General features: G+C 31.8%; 1 protein-coding gene across 5 annotated transcripts in view; it reads right to left on the minus strand.

The window, feature by feature from the left end:
• The window catches only part of CACNA2D1 (calcium voltage-gated channel auxiliary subunit alpha2delta 1), a 513328-nt gene that overhangs the window by 59746 nt on the left and 433584 nt on the right, over positions 1 to 19998 (minus strand). For 4 of the 5 annotated variants that reach the window (XM_073809606.1, XM_073809607.1, XM_073809605.1 and 1 more), the window contains 8 exons: positions 19429 to 19478; positions 18187 to 18276; positions 14233 to 14310; positions 12253 to 12327; positions 11906 to 11980; positions 4777 to 4848; positions 3456 to 3527; positions 843 to 904 (listed from right to left, as the gene is read on the minus strand). In XM_073809606.1, coding sequence (XP_073665707.1) covers positions 843 to 904; positions 3456 to 3527; positions 4777 to 4848; positions 11906 to 11980; positions 12253 to 12327; positions 14233 to 14310; positions 18187 to 18276; positions 19429 to 19478 — 574 coding nt within the window. The remainder of the gene's footprint in view (positions 1 to 842; positions 905 to 3455; positions 3528 to 4776; positions 4849 to 11905; positions 11981 to 12252; positions 12328 to 14232; positions 14311 to 18186; positions 18277 to 19428; positions 19479 to 19998) is intronic. The other variant, XM_019940505.3, reaches the window with a different exon arrangement.

Consider the following 19998-nt stretch of genomic DNA (forward strand, 5'->3'; position numbering starts at 1 on the left):
CGTGTACCGCAAAAAAAAAAAAAAAAAAAAAAAAAATGCTCAGCAAGTGCTGAAGAATGGAGAATTTCCAAGAAATTTTAGGGTATTAGTCTGTCCAATTTTCCAAGGTCCAGTCAATTGATGGGATCAGGATATTACAGAATTTCTACTCATGGGATTAAATTATATCAATTGAGCATTTTATATCAGATTATACTATGATGTAATAAGTTTCATTTTTAAGTTAATTTGCAACCTAAATGTAAGTAATGTAAACTAAATGACAATTTAAATGAGGTCAGTGGAGGTGATGACCACAAAGTAATAAATGTCAACATTTATTATTACTAACAAATATATAAAACACCAAATATGTGCATATCATACAAGTTTTCATTTCTAAATTTTATATTTCTAGCTTTTTCCCATCTTTCTCATTTTGAAAATCAGAATGTATAACTTTAATGCATTTTAATGTTGGAAAGGATAACATTTCTATTTTAATTATATTGAAAATAGCTTATGAGTATGTAAAGACAACATTCATCCACTGGAAAAATGGCTACTTAAAAATAGGTGAGGGCTTCCCTGGTGGTGCAGTGGTTGAGAGTCCGCCTGCCGATGCAGGGGACGCGGGTTCGTGCCCCAGTCCGGGAAGATCCCACATGCCGCGGAGTGGCTGGGCCTGTGAGCGGCCTCTGAGCCTGCGCGTCCGGAGCCTGTGCTCCGCAACGGGAGAGGCCACAACAGTGAGAGGCCCGCGTACCGCAAAAATAAATAAATAAATAATAAAAATAAAAATAGGTGAAAGGCACTGAACATTCTTTTATACAGCACACATAGAAATAAATAAGGTTAATTACCTGTAATCTGTGCCATTGACAGGGGTCCATGTATACGTCCTGTTTCCTTTGTCTATATACCTCTAAAAAAAAAAGAGTTGGACATGGTTATCATCACTTTTCATTTGAAGTGAATTTATATGAAGAGCAGAATGCTAGGCTCTATTTATAAATTCAGTCATCATTCAATACCTTCTTCACAAATATCTGATCTATACTATTCTACAATTATTTATTCTGTTATGAGGTGTGTGTGTAAAGCAACATTTTAGGGAAAAAAATACCCACATAATAAATTTTAAGGACGTTTAAGTGCAAAATCTTAGTAATTTATGCCAAATTATTAACCTCAAAACTTTAAAAACATTTCCTGAAAAATACATTTTAATATTGAAACAGGACTGAAATATTACATAATGCTCAGATATTTCCATAGTAGGGTATGTTGAAGAGAAATTGATAATATCAGGAAATTAACGCACTGTGTCTAGACCCAAATGTATGGTTAGCACATTACTGTTCTTATTAAGCCATTATTATAGTACTTATCTATTATAAGAGACTAATTACTTAGTATCACTGAAGGTTAGAAAGACAAACTATATCCACTAGGGTAAGGAAGTAAGAGCTAAATAACCTCATGGATATTGAATCTTTCTTATGGAGCTACTGAACAGTAGTAAAGAAATGATCATTACTTCTTCCATTAGGTATGGTGATGACACATATGTATCTTTTAGTATTTTTAGTTATCACCAGCTTCATCATCCTCATCAGAACAATAATATTCACTGAATATAACTTGGTGTTAGGCAATATCTAGGCATTTTACAGTCATTGTATCATTTAATCAACTCCCTGGAGTAAATGAACTACTATTCTTTTCCACAATTTACTGATGAAGAAATGAGGACTTTAGTCGGCAGGATGAAGGAGAATGTACGATGTCAAGTTCATTTTATAACAACTACACAGTGTTGCTTCTATACATCAAATATCCCCATGGCTTTACTGAGGTGTGTGGAGGATGAGGGGAGGGAGGGCAGGAAGTGCTCAGGAAGTTTTTGGACTCCTAAAATTCATAAAAAAATTAAAAGAAATAATGTTTACATATTTATTAATACTCATAAAAAACCATGGCAAACTAGTATTGTTCAGCAAGTTATAAAAAACAGAATATCAAAAACTGTGTTGGATTAGAGAAATAAGCATACAAAACACTACTTTCTTCGATATTATTAATAGGAAAAGTCTATGGGTGGATATTGGTCAAAAAGAAGAATTTATAGTAAATTGAAGGAGAGAAACATCAAAGTGACTGAATAAAGACAAAATTGATTTGTAAGTTGAAAAAAGAATGTGCAGGTCCCAGAGTTCTTGCTGGCAGAACAAAACAGAGAAGCTGGCAGAACTGCTGAATGGTTTACATCTTTCCTCTGAAAAGTGAAGTGGTAAACAGCACGCGTAAAGTCTAAGTAAACAGAGTTGACGTTTCAACAAAGACTGAAACTGGTATATACCTCCCCTTGGGTTCTGGTAATAGGGACTCCTGATGATATTAAAATTAGAAAAGGCACGTGTTAATGAAGTACTGTTTTAGATACTAGCTCCATCTTAGGGAAAGCTCTGCTGAGAAATTCAGGAGAAATGTTACACTTAAAAGGGATGAGCTTGTGAGGAAACGGACATAAATTATACATAAAAGCTTAAATTAAATTTCCAGGCTCAAAAGCTTGGGAGTTCTATACATTTTTCAAATCCTCAAACATACGAATGTGTATTTATTCCACATGTGACTGATAATGAATAGATACACTTCTCATATACACAGAGTTTTTCCACGTCAATATAAAACAATACAAGTGTTACATAGCTGTACCAGTGATTTTATGGCAGTAGCTGTGTTATCTTTGGATTTAATTTCAGGTTTAAATTCAGGGAAATAGTGCTTAAATAGTAAAAGAAGATAAATGAAGACAGAAACAAGTTAAGAAACAAACAAAAAATATATGGAACTCAACAATTAGAACATCTGCATGCACAAACCATACAAAACATACAGCTATTAAATATTAACTTCAAATTTGTATGACTGAAATGGCCTAAAAGAACATGGCAAACATCATATTGTGTATTCTATTTCTTATACTGGTAAAAAAAAAAAAATGGAGACATAAATATAATTTTCAATAACCAACAAGGACCTACTGTATAGCACAGGGAATTATATTCAATATTATGTAATAAACTTTGGGGAAAAGAATCTGAAAAAGAATATATATATATATGTGTGTATATATATGTATGTATAACTGAATCGTTGTGCTGTATACCTTAAACTTACATGATATTGTAAATCAACTATACATCAATTAAAAAAATTAAAAAATATAATTTTCAAGAACATATTGTAAATGATAGAAGAATACATCAAGAAATCTAAAGCAACATTTTATAGAAATTTCAGAGTTAAAAATCTTATTAAAAATATCCCTCCAGCAAAGAGTGCTTTAAACAATTTTTCTTTTCTAGAAATGTCCCTTTTTATGAATAAATATTGCTTTACCACTAATATCAATTATCATTATTAATATACACATTTTAATTTAAGAATAAACCTGACTTAATTCTTACCTCATCTTGAGATTTAACCAGGGTTCTGAATGTTTTTTCTCCGCTTTCTCCATCTATCATTTTATTTCGAATCTAAGGGAAATTGGAACAATTACTTTATAGCAGATACTAAATTGACCTACTGAAGTGTGGAAATATTCTTTTAAAAGTTACCACATCATTATTTTACATTATCTTAAAATGATAAAAACATTCTTAATGAAATATTTTCAACCAGTCATTAATTTTTGAAATGTAATTAATAAAAGTGTTCAATTACTTTATGGGATTGATGGAGGGGAAACTGAGACTTGAGAGGTTAAATACAATTACAGTTACTCAGCGGTATGAGAGTCCAGAAACCAAGCTCTTCAACATTACATGATCCTACTTTATGCTGTCAAAATACTTTACAACAAATATTCATTATTTACCTAAAACATCCCAGCACTATGCCTCAGTCTAAGGTAACTATGATAAATAGATTCTCTTGTTGTACACTGAGGGAGTAAGGTTGTAAAGTGTGTAAAGCAAGTACAAATTAAAACACACTGTGACAAACTGTAAAAGAAATATGGTGGCCTTTGAGTAGATAAGAGAAGGAGTTAGTTCATCTGAAAGAATCTTAAAAATCTCTGCTCTGGCGTGCAAGAGCCAGGTTCAAATCCTGGTTCTGCTACTTACTAGCTGAGTAACTGGAGATAAGCTATTTAACCTCCCGTACCTCAAACAGATCATCAGTACAACAGATATAATAACAATAACAATGTACCTATGCAAAGGCTCTTGAGAATCCATGACTGACACATATCATGTACTCAATAAATGTTATTATTAATGATTATCCCTATTATTATGGAAGCCCCTCTCGGAGGAAGTGGCATGCAATTTTGGTTTTGAAATAAAATAGAAACTTTCTGAGTATAGAGTACTAAGACAAACATGGCAGCTTCTTTCCTCATGTTGCTTATTGGGTGGTTGGATGATTAAATTCCCTGCAACTTTTCTTTCAACTCTATGGCAACGTCCCCCTCTCTCTGTTTTTTATTGAAATTTACAAGTTACATTTGTATCGAAATACTGAAAATAACTCTACCTGTGGAAGGAGAAAGAAAAACACTAAGGTCACACCCAATTTAAAATATTTATTCCTTTTCATATGATCTTTCGGATGAGAGAGCCCAGGATCTAGAAATTTTTAAAGATAAAAAATATTCATCTTTGTGTGTATAGTACCTAAGACAGAACCAACACAATGAAGCTGCTCAACAGATCCCTGTGGACTGGAAGGACACCAGCATCTGACCTGAGGGTGCTGTTCAAGCTGACTGATTGCACTCACCTCCACTTTAATATCATTCTCTAATTCTGCATCAAGGAAATCCAAAGTTACTGGCTCCTGAGATTTGGGGTTCTACGCAGAAAATAGTAATTAAGCATATATGACATTGTAAAATGATGCTGTATATAGAATAACTCAATAGATATTTAAATATGAAATTAATTCCATAAAAGTTACTTACCTAAGGTATCTTAAAAAGTTGACAAAATAATTATATAAAGGTATATTCTTTCATATATATTTAAAAATAATAATAAGTAGGCTAGGGATTTGAGCTTTAAGTATAGCAGACAAATTTTAATTAATAACCAACTGAAGAGTTTTGAGTCCTGTGTTAGATAGGACATTTATAATCACAAATTCTGTGGCAATATGACTTTTGAAGATCCACTTACAGATTTTATCTTTAATTGGGATGTGAAAGGAGCAAAATACAGCCATGTGGATAACATATTTGGCAATAAAACAAAGGCGGTGTGTAAGTAATATACATTATTTGTATTCCATAAACAATAAAATTATATGAGGGAAAATGTTTTAAAAATGTTTGAATTTGCTAAGGAGAACAAACTCTTCTAAATTTATTTTTCCTTCTTCAAATGCATAAAGAAAAGATGCAAGTTTGCTTCATGTATTTGAAACTCAGAAATTTTACAATATATTTTAATGAGTCAAATTAAGTCAATTTTGTAAGATAAAATTTATGGTAAAGTCATAAGGATTTTAATAAAGATTAGCTATTGTGATTGAAGTCGAACTTGAATAATAACCCCTAGGTTCACTAAATACTGTTTTCCTGCTTTACACGTCCTACTGCTGCTTCTTGCTGGTGTGTAATAAGAAATCAAATTCACTATGGAACAGGCAGATTATTTATTTACATAAACATATCAAATGAAACTGTTAACCTGGTAAATTTACCTCACATGACATTTAAAAAATTTCTCAATCATAAAATGAGGATATCAAAATATCTGATAAACAAAAATATACTATCCTCTTATAACACTTACTAAGTAATGTAACACGCCCTAGGAGAATTTCAAAGTTCACTAGAACATAAAATCATAATAGGTGTCTATTATTTTACAACTGTAAAAATTTAGAAACTGGATTTTTAGTATTTACTAAAATAAATACCATCAATATATGATAACTAATTAGACAGAAGTAAAAAATAAATAGAAATTATGCTGTATTAGTGCAAGGTCACTGGAATTTAAAAAATTTCAGCCTCACAGGCTCTTCCAAAATACATTCAGATCATTATTTTAAACAATGTTTTAGTAGGGCTGACTACCCAAGACAATGCCAATAATTAAAAATGTATTAAAATTAAACATCTTTATTTCAAATGCTGAATGACACAGTATACATGGCATGTATTTATTTTATAATAAAGACAAAAATGCCTTCAAAGAGTAGCTCCATTTAAATAATGAAAATATATGATTCCCATTGGTTTTGATGAATGGGGATTCTTAAAGGCAAATTAAAACAAAAAACCCAACTGTGTCTGGCATTTTTATTAAGAAAATATTCACTGCTTATGAACTTCATATCTAGATTCACAAGGTTCTAGAATATTGAAAGTAAGTATTGGATTGTTCAATAGGTGAAAATACTGGTCATTGTGTAGGCAGCATCTTATTGGCTCAGAAGCAAATACTCTTTGGAAAAGTAATATTTTATAAAAAGAAAATAAAAATCAGCATTGAAAATAATTCTAGTCCTCTGTTTAAAAAACAAAACTGAGAAAGGTTCTATCAAAAGGATACTCTAAAGCTGACAAATTATTCTGAATTGCTTAAAGTCCCATGAAATAAATTATCTTTACACAAACATCCTCACATCAGTATTAAAATTTTAACTCACCACAAAACAAAGTCAAAATAAAATGATAAAATATAAACGTAAATAAGAATATTATCTTACATGCAATGGATAATGCATAGCATGACCAGACCCAAACAGCATGCATGGAGGAGGCATTATCAGGAAGAATTGGCAATATGAAGATCACGTCCCAATCCAACATACAAAGACACAGACAGGAAAAGGAAATCATAAAAGAAAAATGTCAATGCATCACTTGTACTTTTTAAATGGCAATCTGGCTGACCATTTTTTAAAAGACTCATTACAGGTACAGTGATTGAAAAATTCAAAAGCAGAACTCTTCTCATCAGAAAGCACCAAGAGAGGCTTGAGAACTGGAATCCAGTCCCTGCACTCCCAGTACTTTTGTTTGATGTTTTAAATATCTAACAATTCTCATTTGTAAAATTTGAATATCAACTGATATAAAGACCATACCATTTGTGGAACTAAAATAAAAGGCACAAGGCAATGTTGTTACATTTTAAATTGAAATAATTAGTAGTTGGTATTATTAAAAATACTACATAGCTCAAAAAATATTTTCCAAGTTCAGACGTCTTGTGTGGTTGCTAGTTTGCCATTTGAGTTTCCTTGGAAGGAAAACAAAAATAAAACAACCATTTTTCAGGTTGTTTATTTTTAAATTATATCACAATATTTACATGCAATATTTGAAAGTACGGCAAAACTAAAAATTCACTAAAATGTACATGACTGCAATGAGTATAATCCAAGGTAATCCACAAAAAGAAACATGCAAGAGGAGTAACATAAAACAATTTAATAAATCAAGAAAAGACATAAACATAATTTTAACCTCTACAGGAATCACAAAAGAAATGGAGACTGATGCAACAACACAAAATTCAGATTGTCATAGAATTCTAGAGCTAGAAGGAAACTGAAGCTTCTATTAATCCATTGGCTCTGTACTTTAGAATTACCTGGGAACTTTAAAACTATTTCAGAAGCCCGGCTCCCATCCCTGGTCAAACTAAATCAGAATTTTCAGGAGATGGAGCTGGGGATCGATATATGTATTCAATTTCCTAGGAATATACTGTGTAGGATAGGAAACAATTATTAGTTTAATCTTCCTGCTTTTCAGATGAAGAAACTGAAGTACTATGGGGTTTAGTGAACTACTCAAGGATATAGTGTTGGCTATAAGTAGAACAAACTGGAACTCAGTTCTACTAATTCATAGCTTAATGATCTCTTAATATCACACTACCTCTCCATTATAACGTCACCAACTTTTTAAAAGAAATGATAGGATTACACAGAAAACCTTAAGTCACATTGAACTTTCTCTGAAATTTTGAAATGCTCTTGCTAAATTCTACTAAACTACAGGAAGTATCCGTTTATGCTGATTATTTTTAGTGCACTTATAGAAATAAGCATACATAGAATAATGTTTAAATATGTTGCCATCAGAGAAAAGATTTTGTAGTAAGTTTGCCAGATAATATTTATTTGCAATTTTGGACATTTTTAATTAGGTGAAGGGAACTTCCTCTAACTGCTAATCTGAAAATACACTTAGAAATCCAAAGAAATTTTGGGTTACATTGTGTGGTTTATAGAAATTATATATTAGAATTGTATTTTTATTTCCACTAAGAAGTTAATTTTACAAGCAAATTGTTAGGATTACATGGATTTGACACTAACTTCACAATATATAATAACAAATCTATTTTTTAGAAGCCATTTAATTGCGATTACTCTGATTATCATTGTTATTACATCATTTGCTAGCAATCTTTAGTCAGCAAATGCATACCCTCTGCCATTATTAATAACATTTTTGCTCTGGCTTATTGAGAAATGATGCTCATCTCCATCTCATGCTCTGGAAGCTTGCTGTCAGGAAAGGCAGCATTAATCATATGCTTTTAGGAAGAGAAGCTTAATTGCAACTCTGATTTAGCAAATTTGAAGGCACTGCTAACTTCATTCACAGTTACCTGAACATTTGGTCTCCTTTTTCTTAAATTAATTGTTGGTATACCTACACCAATAGGCTGAAGCAACAGAAAGATGGTAATTCATCATACTACATATCAACATGGGTAAGCGTTCTATCCTGTCATCAATTTTGGTCAGATATTTCCTTGATCAGAAACAGGTATCATCAAGCTCATGATGAGTCAATAAATGAAAGTTCAAAAATATTTTTAGTGAATAAAATATGTAATGCTAGTAAAAATGCTCAAACTTTTTTTTAGCAAAATGACTAATGTTTTCCTTTTATTCCTAGGGGAAAAAAAAGTGAGAATGTAGGAAATGAGAAAGATGGTTTGTCTCAGACAACTTCTTTGCTGATTTTATTTTATTTTTGGCCGCACCCCATAGCTTGAGGGATCTTAGTTCCCTGACCAGGGATCGAACCCAGTCCCACCGCAGTGAAAGCGGCGAGTTCTAACCACTGGACTGTCGGAGAATTCCCTATGGTGATTTAAAAAACGGAAAAAACAGGAATTCTTTAGAATGTATATGATTCAAATGTGTTAAAATATAAATACGATAGGATATTAAAAAGTCAGTCTTAAACGTTAAAATTTGTGCCTTTGTTAGTGACAACAAATGTTACATCCATGGAACAAATGAAGAATTCAGTCATAACACTGTAGGATTATTTTAAATATGGACTTCTAAAATGTAAATTATGCACAATTTCCTTATACAATAAATATTTCTTTAGACTGATAAAAATGAGGTTTTAATAAGTATACCTAATCTGGTTATTTCATTGAAACACAACAGAGGAATTCTCAAATGCATTTTGGAATAAAGGAGGATGCATAATTCAGCATTTGTCAAAATGTGGTCATGGTGGAGACTTTGAAAAGTCTCTCCGAGAAGATAAGTAACGATTCCTCAGAAAATTAGATATGCAAAAGATTCACAGCTACTTTATTTTCTGATATTCTTGGCTTTAGGACACTTGTTCTGCCTTCTATAAACTTCAAAATTGTATTGAAACAATGTGAATTAAGATTACAGTTTCAAGAAGAAAACAAAAGGCATTCAGCAAAGGATACCTGCGTAAGATCAGACTTTGATCTTGTTAAATAATAATGGATACTATGGAATGTAGCATTATTTTCCTTTATTTCTATTGGTGAATTTTGGATGCAAAGATTAAGATTAATTTTGTTAGTATACTCTCTAACCATATTGGTCCTCTGTATTTGTCAATTTCTAAAACAACTATCTTATACTATATCATCCTTTATCAGGTTCTTGTATCTGTCTGTATAGCAAGCACTGTCACCCACAAAAAGAAATTATAATATTTAACCTGTTAATGATGAGAATTGATAAGCATATTAATTCACAAGCATGAATTTCTGAAAAAAATAATACATTGATTGTCCAAACATTTTATTTTTAATGGTTTTCTAAAACAATATTTTTTCTAAAAGTTTTTTCTGTTGCACACTTGCTTATAATAATCTCCTATGTTAAAAATATGAAAAGCTAACATAATCCTGAAGAAAAATCACCTGGGCTTTAATAAGAATTTCTAAAGAATTTATATTTTCTTTGTAACTTTACGAATTTTAGTAAATTGATTATTCCAAATATGAGTCAAATATATGTTAACAGCATTCAAATCGTAACAAAATACTTTCTACATAAATACTGATTATTAGTAGAAGAATGTAGAAAAGGGGAAAACCCTTTTCAAATAATTACCTCTAAATGATGGTTTTATATATATACATCATACGTGATTATTCTAATTATTCTTTTTTATTTTGTCTATGACATATTTTAGTTCTTTCTGGGGAAGGAGTTAAGACTTACAATCATAAAATGTCCAACTACGTAAAAGTTGGGATCCTTCACACCCTTCAGCACATTACATTATTACTGCCTTTAAATCACTTTACTTACAGGAATATAATTTAAAATACACTGGATATACAAACATAATACAAAATAATACTGTAAATTTTAAAAACTCTTAAAAAGACTTAAAAATTTTCAATTATGGAAAAATCAGAGAATGATTAGCCAATCATGAACAACTCTAAGAGGAACTTAACATGATATGTTTTCAAAGAGCTGTGATAGACTAATAATGTGAAAATATGCTTGTACCACATTTACAATAAAATAACAACTTTAAAAATAATGCAGGGTGATCAGCAGCTACATACGATTAGCAAATATTTAGATCATGATGGATTTTATATGGAAATAAGTTCCAAAGTGAGAAATAAAATATAGACATTAATTAAAACCACTCAATATATTTTTACATTCAATATTAATGGTTCTTAATTATTACTTTTTGAAGTTTTTAATGACCCCACTTTGTGTGTGTGTGTGTGTGTGTGTGTGTGTGTGTGTGTATGCACATACATACTTGTATGTGTCCTAAAACATCACTAACATTAAATCTCCATGCCTGGGGAGAAGGAAATAATATGCATAAGTCTGTATATATTTCCATCCAGCATGGTTTAAAGTATCCTTAATATTATCTTCAAAGTTAAACAATAACTTGAAGATGCTTATAAATTAAAAATATATAAGGTTTTGCCAATTTTACTTCTGGATAAATAAAGTTTTTTACCTGTGAAGCATTAATGAAAAGTGAAATGAGTTGGATGAGACATTTAGGAAAGTATTTTATATCTTGGGAACATAGGCATAAAGATTAGGATAAAATGGTTCATGTATGGAATTTTATCACTTCCATATAACTCACTGATTAATAAACCCTTCCCATTTCTGAAGCCCATCCCATTTGACTTTTTCTTTTTGAATTTCATACATATCTTTATAAGCCTGGCAGATGGAAAGGGGAGATAATTACCAGGAAAAAAAGGGCAATGCAAATGGCCTACGCATAGAGGAACATGAATAATGATCTCAAGTTCACACGTATCCAGGCCATCTCCTTCACCACCTACAGCCTAATCAAAATACCAAGTGGGATGTGTGAAGCTCAGGCCCAGGAAGTGATAATGGCTGCCTCTGAGATAGGAATATTGGTTAGCTGGATGGTGGATAGAAACATTTCAGAACTAAACAGGTAAGAGAAAACAAAAACTGTTTTCACACCTTCATATATTATAAACTGTGGTCTAGTCATTTATAACGTTACAGGTATAATGTTCCTTTATACTTAGTGCTGTATAGTGAATTTAAAACTGACGAACCTTTTAAGAACATTAATCATTAATTGTACAGAACGCTAATCATTGTAAATAAATTATATACATACCTTTGGCTGAAGATTTGGATGTAATAAAACATAACCATTAGGATCAATTGCAAAATAATAGCCATTGGGGCACAGCTGAAAAATAATAAGAAACAACCTTAAAGATTCCTGAGTCGCAATCAGAAATCCACATTCTTTAAAAAAAATTTCTTAAATACATATTTTAAAGCATAAAGAAAGATAACGTGATATCTTTACACTCTTTTAAGAATCCTTTTAAATATTAATTCCTTTGCTAAGATAACGGCACAAAATTTTTGAGAATTCCTTTTAAGTGCTTTAAAAAGAAGCTAAATTAGTACAGAGTTTTAAACCAGAAGTTACCAACAGAGTAAACTGCATCTTACTGTAAAACGTGGTGTCAGTCTTTTAATATCTTCCAAAGACACATCAACTCCCATCACACCAAGAATCAGCTGGTTCTATAATAAGACAGTAAAAGGCAGTGTATTTTCTACCGAAAATTTACATATTTCTACACAATTATTATATACGTTCATCCTTCTGCTTGACAATGGTTGTATTCCATACTAGCTTAAACATATATATATATGTAAGGGTGAGGCACTTTTCCTATCAACTTGCAATGATTCTCAGCTTTGATTATATTCCCACAACTGTATCATTATTTAGCTTAAAAAGTGAAATCTTGACGATTAAAGCTAAAGTATAAAAGACATAATGAAATTTTAAATTTGATACTTCTTGTACTAATACTTAACTGCTGTACAGTCAGCAGCTGTAGGGGTGTGTGTGTGTGTGTGTGTGTGTGTGTGTTTGTGAGTGTAAACTAACTTTTTGGTATGCTATGATTAAGAAATCACAAAAATGTCCAGTTTAAAGTTAATTAGGCAATATGGAATGAGAAAACCATGGATTTTTGCTGCTGATAATACCTGTGTATACGTGAAAAGTACAATATGTGACCTTATTTGTAATAAAACAGCAGAAATTCTTACAACACTATTTCTGGTTGCTGCTAACTTCTAAATACCAAACAATGGGCATCACAGTTTTAGTTGCAAATCGAAAAGGCCACGTGGTAAACTTATCATAATCTTCTATGGGACATAGGATGTGAATGGTGTTAAAATTTAGAATCAGGAATTTTCATCTTAAATGTAATTATATAAATTATAAATCAAAATGTTACAAAGAAAATCATAAAATCCAGTTAATAGTTATCACAAGAACATTTTAAATTTTGTGTAGGTGCACACAGAACGAGAAAGTCATGTCAACAACTGTGCTCTTTTCCCATGAATCAACCCTAGTCTGAGCAAGTACCCCAAATTCAAGCAATCCCTTAGATAATCTACATGAGAAGTTAGAGAATTACTCCCTCCTGAGTTATGATGACTAGAACCAGCAGATAGTTAAGAATGGTAATGGGCCCCCAAAGAGGAATGACCAATGTTTTCTATGGCCACGTTATTAAAATAAGGAGTTCCACTGACATTTATAGTAAGTGAACAAACAATACTTTAGTGCAACCGACTTCATTTCATTATAAACTGGAAATAAATTTCCCTCAAATCAGGAATGTCAACCGAACTATAAAATGAGTATTTAGCATTAAAAAAATCTTAACTTCTCCCACATTCTTAAATTCCTTCTTATGTAAGCTAAGAAACAGAAATGTAAACCTACTTTTAAATCAAAAGTATTTTTAAAAAATGAGACAATTTAACAAGTACAAGAGACATATTTTTCAAAACCTGTAGAACTTCAAGTTGGTAGCATTATATTACATTGACAATATTACCAGCACTATAGAAATCAAGATTTTTAATGAAACTCATTAAGTATTCTTCCTGAATCGTAAAAAAAGAGAAAAAAATAATGAGAACTATCATTTAAATCAGATCCTTATTTTACATGACAATTAAAAAAACTATCCTTTGAATGTAAGTTGGAGGAGCAGTGATTCTAAAAAGATACCTATACACGTGATACAAACATCACCATGGTTTTTTTCTTTGGATTTTTCTTTCTGAACTCCAAGGATATCTTAGATGCATTTAAAAATGTGCACACGAAAGTACTGTCCATTTATCATGTAATTACTCCCGGAGTCTGAACTTGTGTTCTCATCAAGTCATAGTTAAATAGAGTTAAGTTGAATGTTGGCTCTGGGGAACTGAGAACTTGACCTGCATTTCCTTTTTCCCAGGTGGTTATCACACAGGCAGCTGCTGCCTTTTACTTCCCGCCTCACGAGACAGTTACATTGTATGTATTTCCTTATAGAAATATCTTATCCACACTGAGTTTCAACGTCATAGCTTATCATTTATTATTATTAATTTTATCAATTAACTTTTAACCTTTAAGTTTGTCTTATTTTCATTTTGGCCGGTTATGTTGAAGACCGGAAGAGTTCCAGTAATGACAAGTCCCAGTTCCTTAAAATAGATTCAGAGAGAAAAGTCAAATTAAAATTACAATTTAAACTTTATCATTCTGCATTAGTTTTTGATATCTGACAGTGCATTTTAGTTACTTTATAAACAGCCACAAAAAAATTAGTAATTGATTTTGAAAGCTTACTTTTTAAAAAGGCAATGAAATGCCTTAGAAATAAGCAGGATCTAGTAGGCAGTTCTTTAAGCATGCAACATCTAAAATAACACTCTTAAGACAGCATTACAAATAACTATAAAAATCAAATTACACTAAGCATTTCAGTAACCCTGCCCCTCCACTCTTTTTTTCATAGTGAGTGATAGTTCACCTAATACCTGGGACCACCATGAGCAGAGTGATATTAAAATATTGTTTCAGGGACTTCCCTGGTGGCGCAGTGGTTAAGAATCCGCCTGCCAATGCGGGGTATGTGGGTTTGAGCCCTGGCCCGGGAAGATCCCACATGCCGCGGAGCAGCTAAGCCCGTGCGCCACAACTGCTGAGCAACCCCCGCTCGCCACAACTAGAGAAAGCCAGAACACAGCAACGAAGACCCAATGCAGCCAAAAATAAATAAATTTATTAAAAGAAATATATATATATATATATTGTTTCAAATGATTTATTTAACCTTCCTTTCTTTTTGCTTCATTCTTAACTTTTTTCATGCCCTAAGCCAAAGGCTGCATGCTAAACCACAGATGTGTAGCAGAATAACATTATAAAGAGAAAAAACATGCTACTGATACTGCATCTCTGGGATATTCTAGGTAAGTATACTATGATGTTCAAAAGAAGCAATATTGCTTCTAAATACTCTCCAAAATAAATAGTGATTTTTGACAAAGTGAAATGATGCAGACAAGACAACTGCAAGCATCAAATATGAAAGTCCAGTCATGAAGCCTTTTAGTATAATAAAAATAATTAAAATTAAGGAAATGACTACACGTAGTTGGCTGTATGATATATACATGTTGGCTTTCTACTTAATCCTAAGGAAGAACATGTGACCATGAAAAATCCTTAACTGAATATGCAAATTAATATTTGCAATGAAAACTGTCCACCTCAAAGAAAGGCAGATTACAGATAATTCAGAAACGTAGTATCCAAAAGACACCAAAATCCATGGATGTTCAAGTCCCTTATATAAAATGGGTAGTATTTGCATATAACCCATGCACAACTTCCCATAGACTTCAAATTATCTCTAGATAACTTATAATACCTAATACAATGTAAATAGTTGTAAATACAATGTAAATGTTATGTAAACAGTTGCCAGTGCCTGGCAAATTCAAGTTTTGCTTTTAAGAACTTTCTGAGATTCTTTTGTGCTGAATGTTTTCAATCTGCAGTTGGTTGTGCCTACAGACATGGAACACACGGGTATGGAGGACCGACCGTATATGTATACGCACAGTTTTAAAAATGGTAGCATGGTATAAGATAGGGTATATATGGGTGCACTCTTTTTCTTTGCATAACTTTTATATTTACAGAGAATACCATAATTTGCTTCTCAATATGGTAACATGTGCTCCCCAAATGAGATACTAGTCTTCTAACATATTAGACAAATCTATGAACTTATTTGTGCCTGACTTCCATTTTCTCCCTCCTTCATTAAGCAGACCAAAAAAATTGTACTCTATTCCAAGGCACTGTGCAAGTCTCTAAAAAAGAGAAATAAAATAAGATTTCTGCCTCCTGGAATTTATTTGATGTTTAGTTTTTAGGGTGCAAATCTTTTCATCTCTCTAACATAAAGAACCTTACTTTGTCTCCCAAATAAAATGAACCCTCCACAATTTTGTCCCAGTCTTGGTTCTGTTCTCATCTCCCATTATCTCCAAAAGTGACTGAGGTATCATTCTTTCAATATACCCAGCACTTCTCCAATTTTCATACTGCACCTCCCTTCTCTGATTTCACTACTCATCACCAATTTTAGAAACCTTACCTAGACTCATATATTTAGCTAACATGACACCAGCTTTTTAACCTCACTCTACTCTATCCCCAAATATATGGCCTTCTTTCTTCTGATTTCCAGAGCTCTCTTCGTTTTTCTCATTATATTCATTACATATTGTGTTGGATTATTTTTACCTTTTTCTTCTTAAAATAACTGTTAATTTGATCAACATATATTTTGAATCTGCTATGTGCAGAGATTATAAACAAATACTTAGAAATGAAAGACGGGTCACTTTTTATTCTCAAGTCAGTAAAATGAATGCTCTGTATATCCACTGACTAGACAATTCATTTGCTTCATTTGTTTCCTTTTTTTTTTTTACACTTAGTTTCAGCTGGTAGAACAGCATATTTAGAACGCAAATCTCTTCCTAAAGTCATTTGTGCTATCAGTAAGAACCTCACCAACAAGGCAGACATGCTGGTTAATGAACTTCTGGTCATAGGAAATACAACAGGGCATAGTTATTGTCTCCTCCTATCATACTTTGTCCTGTGATGGATTTGGATACGTGAAACATTTTGACCATAGATTTAGTTGACCATGTGACCTTAAATAAATATGTGATGTCAAGGAGGAACACTGGACAATAATTTTAGCGAGGGCTTGAGGTAAGCAAGCTTCACTTTATCTTTCTCAGCACGCAAGGCTGCTGCTAATAGTGCCTATTTTTCTTCTAACTTCCTGTGTATGTTTATTTTACAAGAACCAAATGATAAGTAATTCTAAATGGATTGCATTCTGCCCTTTGGGTTCATCGTTGCATTCAGAAAAGTAGTATCAGCATATAATTGAACTCCAAGTAGGAAAAGGGGTGACTGAATTAGCATTTACTTTTCAGGGCTTAATATTTTAAGTCTCTCCAATATATTACATTAGTAAAATTGTTAATAAAGTCTTCTCTAATTAAGTTAAGCGTATGAGTAAATCTTAAATATGGTAATTACTATTGGTAACTTTCATACCAGGAAAGTAAAAATTACATTAAAACATGATTTCCCAACTTTGGCCCTATTCATATTTTGAGCTGGATAATTCTTTGTTGTGTGTGTGTATGTGTGTGTGTTGGGGGTGTGTGTGACTGTTCTGTACATTGTGTGGGATGTCTAACAGCATCCCTGGCATCTATTCATTGGATGCTGGTAGCAACCCCTCCCTATTCAGTCATGACAATCAATAATACCTATGGATATTTCCAAATGACCTGAGGGGCAAAATTACCACCAGTTGAGAACCACTGCTTTGAAATTTGGCATACCTGTACTAAAATTTCTATTGTGTAGTGGACAGATTAACACGCTTTTATTTGTTATTTCACACCAGATTTGATCACTTCAATGGCTATTTCCATAAATATTTGGGGTTGAATGTAAAGCAAGAAATTATATATGAAGAGGTGGTTAGGTTTGTGATTGTTCCAGGATAGAGTAAGATACTTTCTATTTAACTGCATGTACTTTTCTGAGTTCTGTTGTCTGGTTTGAGATATGGAGGATATACATGCTTCTGCTAGCTGAAGTGTATTTTAAAAATACCTTCTTCACAATTCCTGTTCAAAATTTGCAGTAATAGGTACTAATTTATGTGACTTTAGTATTATTTTACATAAAAATTCAAAAAGTTATCAAAATGGTCTTAAATTCAAGATTAGAGGTTTGAAATTCCACATCCTCAATGGCAACTGAAATATAACACTTTACATCTGTGGTCCTCCACTACACATAAGTCTATGTTTTTATGTAAATTATCTAAATTCTAGCGAAGAATGTTGTGATAGAAGGAATTTTGAAAGGGTTTCATGAACAGGAAAAGAGAAATGGAAGCTAGAAAGAAATAGAAGTCAGCTGTGTGCTTTTGTTACGACAATTTTTGGTTGAACAGCCTAGCTTACCAGTGCATCCAGGTATACATTTGTCCACTGGACTTGCTTAGCTTTGTCTCCTGCTAAAACCATTGGTCTTCCCAGAACATCCAAATATTCCTATATATACATACACATAAAAAAGAGTGACGTGGTTGAAAACTAGAAATGCAGTGCTAAAAAAAACCCAAAAAAACTCCACAGAGAAAAAATTATCTAGAGTTAAAAATGAAGATGGGATCAAAATTATTAAGAAAGTTAAGCATATAATCATTCAGTTCCTACTTTGGGTACTCCATAAATGGTATGTCTGCGTACTTAGAGTCAACAATATTTGACTTACATTATTTATACAATGTATCTACCCCAGTTTTTTTTTCTAGTAACAAAATATTCTCTTTCTGAGGTTCAGCCAACAATAAGTGAAATAGGTTCCTTGTGAATTGTTTTATGTTAATCTAAACTATTTAAGGCTCTGTGATTTACTGGATGGAACTACACAAATTTGAAATAATAAAGCAGCCACGTACTTGTTTTCATATCACAGATTATTTGGCTGAAATTCAAAACTACATTTAAACATATCAAAGAATACATGAAATACTGTGCCAAATCTAGACATCAGGCTTAAATGCAGCTGCTGTTTCATTTCAAAATTCAATGTATTCAGTATTCGTTTCCACAAATGCCACGTTATCTGTGCTAAATTTTGACTTAGTTTATTTTGTAGACCCTCAGTTATGTTTAGAATTAATGAGTTTAAATAGCAATTTAGGAATATTTAAAAATAATACATATTTAAAGTAACTTAATTGCTTCAATCTCCCTGGTTATTTAACAAGCATGTTTTCAACTGAATGGTTGTAGAAAAATCATCTCCTTGTTGTAAGTTGTAATAATTATTGTCTAATTTTCTATGTTGTACCTACAACTTGGAGAAACTCATTTAAATAATTTGCAATAGAACCAAGTTGAAATTATATGATGAGATTGTTAGTAAACTGATTTTATTTACTTTCTATTATGTTTTTAACATCTGAGAAGAAAAAGTACTCATATATTTTTGCCTGGGTTTTGGATGTTTAAAAACACTTGGAACCTTAATGAAATGAAAACTAATACATTACCATGATACTCATCATTTTATTAAAAATGGAATAGTATGAATCATTTATTCATTTTCACCCATTTTCTCCATACTGAGCATATTTAAAGCAGCAAGAAATATCCTAGTTTGAAAAAATACTTTAAACAAGTCTTAAAAAACCATACCTGAGTATTGATTCTTATTGCTCCAATGGAAGGAATTTCATAATAATAACCTGAAATATATATATACAGATTTATACATATAAACATTACAATATAATAAAGGACCACAAAATTATTTTATGGCTTTGTAGGAGACACTGACCACTTCTAACTGAGCAAACACTATGTCAACACCACTGATAAATCTGTAAAATGTCTGATGAATGTATTCTCATAGCAAATACACAGGCTTTATGAGAAATTTCACTACATTTCATAGATTGTATAAAACAAATGTTATTTTTCTACAAAGCAGTAGGGAACCTGGTATCATTAAAATTTTTTTCATTGAAGAAATTGTTAAAAATACACAATGACGAGTATCTAACAATTATTATATTCATATAAAATACCTGCCTAAAAATAGCTTTCAGAATAAATCTACGTTCTTTTTATTGTCATGCGGCATTTTTCAAATAACATGGTTTTTTTTGTCTGAGTATAAAAGAAATATAGGTTCACTACACAAAGTTTGAATTATCTAGGTATGTATAAGAAGACATTTAAAAAAACAATAATTTAACCACTCAG

Source organism: Tursiops truncatus, chromosome 9 (assembly GCF_011762595.2).
Source record: "Tursiops truncatus isolate mTurTru1 chromosome 9, mTurTru1.mat.Y, whole genome shotgun sequence".
NCBI classification, from domain to species: domain Eukaryota; kingdom Metazoa; phylum Chordata; class Mammalia; order Artiodactyla; family Delphinidae; genus Tursiops; species Tursiops truncatus.